Source organism: Teleopsis dalmanni, chromosome 2 (assembly GCF_002237135.1).
Source record: "Teleopsis dalmanni isolate 2A chromosome 2, ASM223713v2, whole genome shotgun sequence".
NCBI classification, from domain to species: domain Eukaryota; kingdom Metazoa; phylum Arthropoda; class Insecta; order Diptera; family Diopsidae; genus Teleopsis; species Teleopsis dalmanni.
The window spans coordinates 180548260-180559676 of record NC_051847.1 but is presented as its reverse complement, the minus strand read 5'-3'; the positions used below and the strand labels follow the sequence as shown (position 1 = coordinate 180559676).

The window sequence follows — 11417 nt, the reverse complement described above, 5'->3', positions numbered from 1 at the left end:
CAGTGGCGTAACTACATTTTTTAGGCCTGTAAGCAAATTCTAACTAAGGGGCCCCTATCAACATACTAAGGGGCCCCTCTTTTTATACTCTTTATACGAAAAATGTGAAAAGGGTATATAAGGTTTGTCAAGATTTTCGTGACACATTAAAGGAAACGTCGGAAATACCATTAAGTATATATCAGTACAGTATATATATACTTTTTCAGTTCAAACTACTCTCTCAGCTTTTGAACCCTTCGAATGAAACTTTGCACACATACTTTTAGCCGACCCTATTCACCATTTGATTTGATTGAAATTGGACGTCTTGTAGCTGTGATATAAACTTAACAATCGGATATGAGGTTTCTCCGTTTTTAATAAAGGTGTTTAAATAGAATTTGGTGTATACAGTACTAATATTTGCAAAAGACAATGTACAAAATTATTTTCAAATGGGTTTAAATCTAGATATAGTATGTGTCTCTCGATTAAGACACATACTTTTCTTAGAAAAACTTTTTTATTTTATATTTAGGTTTAATATTTTATTTGAAGTACATACATATTATGTACTTTAAATTTATAACTTACGTATCTTTTATAAAATGCAATATGAAGTTATTCCAATAAAAAACGTTTACAAACATTTATAGTGGGGCCCCCTAAATTCGGGGGCCCGAAAGCGTTGCTTCCAGTTGCTTCCCTGTAGTTACGCCACTGGTACCAAGGCACTTTGAAGAGAGAGCCTTTGAGCGACTTATAGCTTTTGTATAGTAGAGTCGGCAGCTTTGCTATACGCGACGCACCCATAAAGTAATGCTAGTCTAATTATGTGGCTATAGATCAGTTTTCTGTTCTTCACGTTAAGGTTGTTGTGTTTGAAAAGTGGTTGTAAGCATTGCAGTGTTATAGCGCAACTGCTTCTTTTGACTTGTATATGCTTATGCCAAGTGAACCGCTTATCAAACGTGATACCTAAGTATTTAATGCAATCCTCTCAATTAATCACGATGTCACCAACTCTTACTCTCGGTGGATGTTGCCTGTGTTTACATGTAATAAACAGGGCTTTTGTTTTCTCATTGTTAATTTTTATTTTCCATTTCTGGATGAACCTCAGGATGAGATTAATATGCTCCTGCAGCATGTTGGTCACATTTCTGGCAACTTTATCAGAAGCATGTGTCATCTGCGTATAATGATAATACAGAAGGACTTAGCATTGGGATGTCAGACGTGTAGATGTTGTACAACAAGGGAGAGAGCGGGGATCTTTGAGGAACACCCGCTGCTATTCTTCATACTGAAGAGGTGGTACTGTTGATTCTTACACGGAACATTCTCTCGCGAAGGAAGCTATAACTTTAAGGCCGTCGTGCCAGACCTTGTCAAATGCCTTGGCGATGTCAAAAGTAATCATACTCGTTGATTCCCTTCTGCTCAGGGTAGACTGTATCATCTGAGCTGTTCGCACCAGTTGTAATTCTGTGGAGAAGTCTTCCCTGAAACCAAATTGAAAATTGTCAATTTAACAAAAGATTCCTTGCACAGTCCATTTTGTAAATAGAAAAATTCGTTGAATAGGGTAGCCTTTTAGTAGATCGGTAATTACTTTTAGAAAATTCTTTCGAATATGTTTGTTTCTTGATGCTTAATAATAGATTTTCATAGACAGTCATACTTTCATACCTCGAAGTCCAATTTAGCAAAGAAAAAGTTCGACTTATGGAGACTTCGAGTTAGAGAATTTTTTTATATATTTTTTATTTTTGGAAGAAACTAGAATTACATTTTAAGATATTTATTTATTTGCAATCAAATAAAGCACAGAAGTTATAGTGAAGTAAAATATTCAGAAATTGGAGTTGGGGACTTTAATTTTTTTCTTATTTTTAATAAAAAGAGATTCCACTTTATTCATACTCTTATAGTGATCATCAATTGGAGTATCATTCGTTTGTAAATAAAAATTCAGAATTTTGAATGAGTCTTCTACTTCATTCTTGAAAGGCTGATGAACAATTTCATCCACCGAACCCTCATCTCATCATCACTTTCCGTTTTGTTTAGAATCGGATCCACTAATTCAAAGCTATAATGCTCAATAATTTCGTCATCTGTGGGAAAACTTGATGTAAAAATTTCATTGTCAAGCTCAATATAATCGTTAAGAGTAGCATTGGCATTTTATTTATTTTAAATCACGCTGTCAGCGACTGGCATTTGCACAAAAAAGCAACATAAGAAAGAAAAATTTAAATATTGGGTTTGGAAAAAGGGATTTCCCCTAACAGCAAAATACTTTTATACTTAAAATAAAAATTGGGCTTATAGAATGCACTTTCCCATATTCCTATTGGCACGTGACATAATTTTTATGCGAATTATAGAGAAATTCGTATTATAGAAGTTCGAGTTATGGAAGCAGACTTGCATGCACTCTTTTTAGGTCGAGTTATAGAAAATTCAAGTTATAGAAGTTCGAGTTATGGAAGTTTGACTGTATTTCCTCTTATAATTATTTGAAAATTTTGACTTTCTTTTAATGTTGAATATGTTATTTAGTCTATCTTAATAGTCTATTGTGTATTGTTTTTTCAGCCCCACAAATTTCCTTATACATATATATTCGTTTAATATTTTCCTGCAACATTTGTTAAATCATTGACTATTCTATAACGTTATTCAGAAAGTAATTTAGTTTTTGTTTGTATGAAAATAATGATTCTCTTATAGTAAAATACTTTATTGAATTACATATTGTCCAATCCGGTCTAACACCTTTCACCATCTTTCCGCCGCTAAAATGAATCTGCGTTCATAAAAGTCTTGTTTTGGTGGTAAAAAAGTGATTCAATAGATTTTTTATGACCACCTCCTGATTTAAATCATTAAATTTTTATCCGCTAAAAAATTTTATAGAACCTGGAAGAAATAATAATAATAATTGAAATGTGACTAACCAAGAAAATATTGTGGTTAGGGCAGTATATCCCATCTAAACTGTAAAACCTTTTAACGAGTTACCAAACCTTAACGGGGTATCACATTATTTAAGTAGAAATCTGCAGCTTTCCCTATTCTGAATTGATTGAAATTTCACTGAACAGACAGCACCACTCTTTTGCTGAATATCGGCTTTTATCGTAATATAAATCTACTACGGCTATCTATTACTATTGTCCCCTACATAAGCTAAATCATTTTCTATATATTAGTATATACTTTATGACAAATAAGAAAATATTAGTTTATTCTTTTCAGACTTTACTCCTCAAGCGATCAGTGCGAGAAAGGCTATTATGTTGAAGTTAAGGACATACATCCTTTACCATATAGCATTTTAGTACTAGTAGACACAACAACTCCTTTAATATCATCCTTAGAAGAACTTGCTTAGATTGCAACCAATATAATTCAGACATATCAGGAGTTTTGCAAATGCAATGAACTGATACTGGAGACATACTATTATGCCATCGAGAGAAGTAATACTAATAGTAAAAGAAGTAATACTGATACTAAAATTATATTAAATACACAAAGAAGTTTACAATTCATGTTAATATTTATTATATTTTATTACAAATTTATTGTAGAAAGTGCAAATACTCTTCGAACTATAAAAAAAAATTAATTTTTTGAATATAATTTTTTTGGTGTTAATAAAATTGATACATATTACTTATATCTCAATGGTTTATTGAAATAATTATGTTGTTACTAACATAATTAAGCATTGCGTTACATTAATTCAAAACTACTTGACTATCATTACGTGATAGTTGTTATAAGAGTATAATTATTTATACATGTAATGCAATATCGCTACATTGAATAAAATCGGTTTAAATATTATTTGAGATTAGGTAATTATGGATCATCCTATAAATATTTAAATTGTCCAATATACTTAATTTTAAAATTAATAACGAGAGATAGGTCCATATCGATCTTGACCAGCGCGTCCACTATTAGTATATAAGGCGCCACTGTTGCCGTATCCAGCGCGTTCATTGAATGTCCGATCATACCGATCCTGTGTACCTTGTGATGGGCGCCAGGTATTGTCATCTGTATGAATGGTCTTTTGCCAACCGTGCATATTAGCTGGAATAGTGTTACCACCGCTCATGTGCCCAGTAGCAGGCCAAACATTGTTTGTACTTGATCTATAATAAAAATGAAGGTGTTAAATATTTTTATTGCTTTTTAAAATAACAATGGCTTACCTAATCTCCTCCATGCCAGTTCGTCTGTAATTACTACGATCGCTCTCTCCATAACGACTGTTATTGCTTTTGGAATGGAATGTATTATTCGTGCTTCCGCTTGGAATGTGACGTATTTCAACTTCGCGCTTGTATTCATCACGAGAGGACTTTGCCCCTGTCATGTAATCTCCACGCTTATTAGCGTAATCTTCGGTATTACGCTTCGCTGGTACTGCAGTATAATCGTCAATGGCACTACGTTTAGAACTAGAACTTGTGTAGTCATCGCGTTTGCTGTAATCTAAACGTTTTGATGTTGCTGTACTGTTATAATCATCACGCTTCTTATCGAAACTGTTTAAAATTACAAATATATATATGATTGTATATGAATTACGTTTAAATAGCTAACCTTCTTGAGGATACTAAGCTGGCATCAAACCTAGGTGGTGGTGGTGCTTCCATACGTCCTTCATTTGTTGTTGTACGTTTACGTTCGGAAACTTCAGCATACCGATCATCACTAGTGTGCTTCGAATGACGTTTGATGGGTTCCTCACGAGCTTGTAACATTCTATACTCAGTACAATAGTCGCATAACCGGAAGAGAAGAAAGGAGAATAGCAAAAGAAATTGTTAAAATTTGTAGCAAGAAAAGAATATAAATTTCGCATTTGAAATTTACATTTCTCTACTTTGTATTTTTTTGTTTTTTTTTTTTTTTCAAAGTATGATTAGGGAAATTTTAAAATGAAATTCGCATTTGACATTTTGTCATGCTATTTTTAAATGTATAAAATTATTATTTATTTTTTTTTATATTAAATAGTTACGTGTGGAATTATGCGCAATGCATATAAACTGGATAATTGAAATCGGTTTGAAAATCAAACATTTAAAATATGTAAAAATTAGTATATTCAATGCATTTTTAATATTTATTTTGCACTTAACGCGTTTTGCATACTTCATTTGTTGGCGCTTTAGCTCAAGTCGTTCCAGTTCAATTTTTTCACGTTCCAACTTTTGACGCTCACGTTCCAAACGCATAAGCTCAGCCTTTTCTCGTTCAAGACGTTCACGTTCCTGAGCCAACTTTCTGCGTTCTTCTGCTAGACGAATTTCTTCTTGACGTTGACGATCGCGTATCTCCCGGCGACGACGTTCCTCTTCACGCAATTCTCTTTCCTTTTGACGCAAACGCTGACGTTCCCTTTCTTCGCGTATCTTTTGATAAGAGAGAATTTCGCGTTGACGTATGCGCTCGCGTTCACGTTCCCTTTCGCGTATGCGCTGTTCACGCTCTTTATCGACTTCCTTGGAACGAACTGGGTCACGTGAACGTTTATTGTCATTTGATTTTTCATCTTTGGCTTCTTTATCATCTTTTTTATCCTTTCCCTTATCTTTGTCCTTATCGTCTTTTTTAGTATCACCAAGTTTCCGTTTTTCATCATAAGGTTTGGCACCATCTTTAGCAGAACTTTTTTTGTCGTCATCTTTCTTTTTGGATGCTGAACGCGAACCTGTAACTTTTGCTGAGTCCTTAGCTCCGTTTGATGTATTACCAATTTCATTTTTTGTACGTTCCACAGATATAATGCGGCCATGCAGTTCAGTCCGGTTCAAATTTTCGATACAACGAGTAGCATCAGATGATGATGACATTGTAACGTAACCGTAACAACGGGAACCCGGTGTACGCGTATTTGTAACAACCTTTGCACCGATTACTTTGCCATACTTGGAGAAAATTGTTTTCAAGTCACTTGCACGTGTCAATGTTGATAAACCGGAAACCCATAAATTACGTGATGGAACTGTAGGCTTTGAGGATTTCGATGAGATGCTAACAGTTGATGCATTAGTAGTCTTTTCTGCAATGTCCATACAAATAATAGCGGAAGAGTAAAGTTGAAAATTATTATATTATTTCATTAAAAAATTTATTTTTATGTTGTACAGACTGAAGCATTTAGAACATTCTCGTCTGCTTTTTTGACATAATTGTATTGTTTGAATCTATACACCTAAAACTAAACACTATTACAACAATTAGTACTGTATTTAATATTATTTAGCACAAGTAAGAGTGTGAATTTATTGATTTGACTGTAGTTGCTAACTGGAGAAGTGGATACGATACTGCTGCGGTTGCGTTGATGTTTATGATTATTTGTTTTCTGGAATATCAGCAAATATTTAGCTAAAAAGAAATTAAATGTTGAAAAATAATTGTATTCATTAAACTTTTTTTATTTAATTAATGTGTTGTTGTATCCGCATTTGAACTTTTTTTGAATATGAACAACTGCCTCTGTCCTCTATTGTGATTCAGTCGCTTTGCCTCCGTGTTTGTCGTTGCTTCGAAACGGGATATGTCTATATGAGAAACATAATGTGGTCCCTTTAATATAGATGCTTTGTCCTTTACAAAAATAATGTTGGCGACTAATCCGTTCTAGATACTTTTTGAAATGTGTTGCATTTTGCAACGTACAAAAATAATGTAGCACTGTCCTTTGTTGATAAGATTGTAAATTGCTTTACCGAATTTAATAGCAGCCACAGAATAAGTTTTATTTTACCTTTACATTCATCCATTTAATTATTTCCACATGTGCGTTGATAGTCTGCATACCACAATTTTCGTTGGAAATGATAGCTATAATGATATGGAGATGTTTTCAAAAAGAGAAATAAAAGCAATTGTTGACCTAATCCTGTAAAAACATATTTCAGCTATCTTTTGGCTGGCTCCATGTAGTTGTAAACTCGTTTCTGTTGATCACGTCTTTCGACAGTTCCAAAAAGATTTACTGGTCGTCAAGCAAACAATATAAACCAATAGCGTGCCAATCCACAGTCTCGGAATTATATATAAGCGAGTTGTAGTCTTGGAATAAACGATACAGTTGAATCCACTTAACAGTTAGGAGAAAACTTTCATATCAGCAATAGTTTTAGCGACTGATGATTTTAACCACAAAACACACTGAAGAATGTAAACTGCATATTATAACACAGTTTAAGTAATATAGCAGCATAATTATGCTACTTGTTGATCCAGAATTGTTCACACACCATTCACACCATGAAATATTGTTGAAATTTATATATTCTTCACAAAATGATGGGTGGATACTTTTTTCATATCCATAATCAGCATTAAATGATATATTATTCACACAAAAATTTTGTGTGGTAATGGTTATGAGTAACTGCAACTGAAGTAGAAAATATAAAGTGAAGTAGAGTAGATCCCTCAGATTTTGTTTTGTTATTTTGGGATATTTTCTGCTGCTTAAACGTCTAATGATGAAAAGGTATAAATAACCTTCGGGCCTATCCACATGTACAACAGATTTAAAGGCTTATGCATTTACACCACCCAATAAGAATGCTGTATTGCTAGCTTTTAGAATTATTCACTCGGCTACTATTTGGTACTTGCACTTAGTACATCTGGTATATGTATTGCATGCTGTCAGTCGATTGACTCCTCTTAAACTACTATAATTTTGAAGTCATTTCACGCTGTAAGCACATACACAATTTTATATAAACCAGCGTTAACACATTTGCTACTTTATGCAACCTTTATAAATATGTTCATAACTCTTGCTGCCATCTTTTCATCTGTTGTAGTAACCTTTAGTTCTCAGAAATATGCAATCTTCAGTTTTGTAAAATCCTTCAGCAATTGATTTTAGTGAAATCCTTCTGTGTCATATCAATCAAATTCACACTCTTTACCTTAAGCACATTTTACAATAATTGTTTTCAATTTCGAACCACAAATTTTTTTCATGTTTCGATTAACAAAACTAACACACACGAAATTATTTGAATGTTGCTAACTTCTACGTATTTACCTTTTTCATCCTTATGTGACGATTTTGTTGACGATTTATGTTCACTGTATAATGAATAATTAAAACAAAAAAATTTTATGAGTATTTTCTGCTTGTGTTGCATGAGGTATAAGATATTTTTGACTAAAATAATAAAGCACAAAGTCGACATAATAAAAAACGTATATCCAATAAAATTAAGCAATTTTGCAATTGCGCTATCCATCATACAAATTTCTGTTTGTATGATACTTTTCTGGGTTTTCTGACACAGCTACTGTTTTCTTAAATTCGTATGTTTCATAAATTAAATAGTTTAGTATGTTCCTCAAAAGATTAACTTTGCACTTTATTATTTTCGTTAATTACGCTTCAACCAACCTCGTGTCTTTTTTGTCAATGGACTTCTCTTCTTTTTTCTTATTTTTGTTGGAAGCCTCATCTTTGCCACCCTTTTTCTCATCTTTTTTTCCTTTGTCGATATTTTGTTGTTCCTTAGCTGAGCTCTTATCCTTTTGTGATTTGCTGGCTTCAGCTATTCATTTTATTATTTATAATATCGAAAGATATGTTATTAACATCTTAATAGCAATTTAAATGAGATTATATATTACTGAAGCAATATAATAGAATATTGCAACGAGTAATTTTGGCTTCCCACAGAATATGAGTTTAGAGGTTGTTATATACATATTTATACCATATTGCATTATATGCATTTTATTATATAACATATATATAAATACGTATAAAACACAAATAGTTATGAAATATATACATCAAAGTCAATATATACGCATATTAAGGAGTGCATCATAAACATACCTGTTTTTTCCTTTTCATCTGCAGCCTAATAATGAAAAATAGTTTAATAATTTTATTTTCAATAAATTTTTGTACGTTTGAACTTACTTCATGTAATAATTGTTGCTCTTCTTCGCCAATTGTCAAATTAATTGATTCTTCGGTGTCATGATTATTATTTTCACTAATTTCTTCTTCGTCCTCTTCTTCGTGCACTTCATCACCTTCACCACGTTCATTTTCCTCATTTTCTTGTTCATCAGCGTCAGCATCAGCATCGACGTCTGCTTCAGCATCTGCATCATCAACATATTGAGACTCTTCATCTTCATTTTCAATGATAACACACTCGTCATCTACAGTTCCCACTTGATCAATCTCGTCATCAACGTTCGCATCTGCATCGCCATTTTCATTACCAGACTGAAATCCATCACGACTGTCTTCTGGGTAACCATCCATAACGGGTTCTTCCTTTATTTTTATTTCTTCCGTTCCAGTTCTATCTTTAGATTTTGGAGTTATTTTATCTCCACTTTTAAAAACGTATTTCTGAGGATCATGGCCTTCTTGCTTTAAGGCCTTTAAAAAAAAATATTTACTCACATTTTTATTATTGACGCAAATATTAATAAATTAAAGTTTTAAGAGCAATAAAATACACATTACAAAACTTTTAAAATATTAATATATAACATTGAAAATAATTACTAATACCTTTTCTAAACGTTCAACTAATGTGGCCTTAGCACCAACAGTATCCATTTTCCGTTTCTCAAGCTGAAGTTTCAGATCAGAAACCCTTAATTCACTTAACTTTTTACCAGTTTCAACCATTTTGTTTACAGAGGTATTTCTTTAAATTGTGTTTTAACTTCAATTAACGACTTCTAAAGCTTGCTATGATCAAACTACTTTTCTTAATATTGCGACAGTGAAAAATTCTACTTTTCTGTATTGAGTAACAAAGCAAAATGGCTGCCAGTCAGCACGCTGATTTGACAATAGTAAAAATCGATAATACAGAACATTTAACTAGATGTGTCAAATTTATTATATGACAAATTTATGATGCATTCAAGTCCGGTAATCGGATATTTGGTAAAATGAAAAAGTGAATATGTAAAATTCATGTAAAATACGTTTCTTATTTAAAGTTTATTTCTATAAATATTTTTGTAATTAATGTTTGTTATAACCCTAAATTAGATATAATCAGACCTCATAAAAAAACATCAGACTTGATACCTTTGTAATTCATTAACATTGTCACATCGTAATTTCACAAAACATACATTAAACAAACAGTTTTGGTTATTAAGGTCGTGTGCGAGTTCAAGTAAATTGATAATTAATTGGGGGAAATAGTTAATTATGTAGTAATGGCAGCAAATGCTGGTATTTACCAGAATTTCGAGTAGGGTAAATTAGGTGTTACCATTGTGTGTGTGGAAATTTTATAAGATGTTCAATAAATAAATTTTAAATTAATAAGTGAAATAAATAAATGAATAAATATTTACATAAATGCAATGCAAAAAATACTTAGGAAATTTCAATTTACTTTACCTCAATTTACTCGATCTCACGCACGATCATAATATAGACATTATTAAGGATTCAAAAATGTTTGTCAACTGTAGTCATATTTGCTAGTGAGTTCAAAACGGCATTGCAAGCTAGTATTTGTTGCCAATATAGTAGGTTCATTAAGAACGTGTGCGAGTAAGGCTAAGTTGCGTTCTAAATGATGAAAACTCGAAGTTGTGCCGATAATGTAGTGATGTGTCGATACGTGTTGATAAATGGGTAAATGGCCAAATCTCCCATTTAGTTTAGCATCAACTTAGCTTAACTCGCACACGTCCTAAATTACAAGCAGAATATAAACAGCAAACAATAAAATTGCTTTTTAGAAACACCTTGAAAAAAGCATGAAATAATGAAAACATCATATAAAAGTGATAATTTTCATGTTAAAAGTTTAAAATATATTTTTTAATGTATTTAAAAAAATTTTTCATGATCACTGTTATATGTTTATGATTTATATATAGGCCGGGTGCGAGTTCGAATAAATTGAGGTAAAGTAAGTTGAAATTTCCTAGGGAATTTTTGCACTGCACATATGAAAATATTTATTTATTTATTGCACTTATTTATTATTTTTCGTTAAAAGTTTTCTAATTTTTTTATTTATTAAACATCTTGTAAATTTTTTACAATGGTAACACCTAATTTATCTAATTCTTATTTAGGTCGTATGCGAGAAGGCTAAGTTGATGCTAAACCAAATGGGAAATTTTTTGGGATTTTTTGCACTGCACAGATTTAGCTATTTATCAACACGTATCGACACATCACTACATTACCGGCACAACTTAGAATTTCCCTCATTTAGAACGCAACTTAGGACGTGTGCGAGTTAGGCTAAGTTGCGTTCTAAATGAGGGAAATTCTAAGATGAGCCGATAATGTAGTTATGTGTCGATACGTGTTGATAAATGGCTAAATGTGTGCAGTGCAAAAAATCCCAAAAAATCTTCCATTTGGTTTAGCA

At 32.3% G+C, this 11417-nt stretch overlaps 1 protein-coding gene across 1 annotated transcript; it reads right to left on the bottom strand.

Moving 5' to 3' along the window:
- Positions 1–3658: 3658 nt before the first annotated feature.
- On the bottom strand, positions 3659–9826 carry LOC119677629 (SAFB-like transcription modulator). Its single transcript, XM_038089061.1, has 9 exons — positions 9575–9826; positions 8966–9439; positions 8879–8903; positions 8435–8588; positions 8075–8118; positions 5167–6076; positions 4612–4773; positions 4218–4553; positions 3659–4157 (listed from the first exon to the last, which is right to left on the bottom strand). Exons 1-9 carry the CDS (start codon positions 9692–9694, stop codon positions 3911–3913), a joined length of 2472 nt encoding a protein of 823 aa, XP_037944989.1. The 5' UTR covers positions 9695–9826; the 3' UTR covers positions 3659–3910.
- Between the last annotated feature and the right edge of the window lie 1591 nt (positions 9827–11417).

Coding starts and splice junctions, on each gene's coding strand:
- LOC119677629 (XM_038089061.1), bottom strand. CDS start 9,694: ATGGTTGAAACTGGTAAAAAGTTAAGTGAATTAAGGGTTTCTGATCTG. Junction 9,440..9,574: donor TAGTTGAACGTTTAGAAAAG/GTATTAGTAATT, acceptor TTTTTTTTAAAG/GCCTTAAAGCAAGAAGGCCA. Junction 6,077..8,074: donor GTCACATAAGGATGAAAAAG/GTAAATACGTAG, acceptor TGGACATTGCAG/AAAAGACTACTAATGCATCA.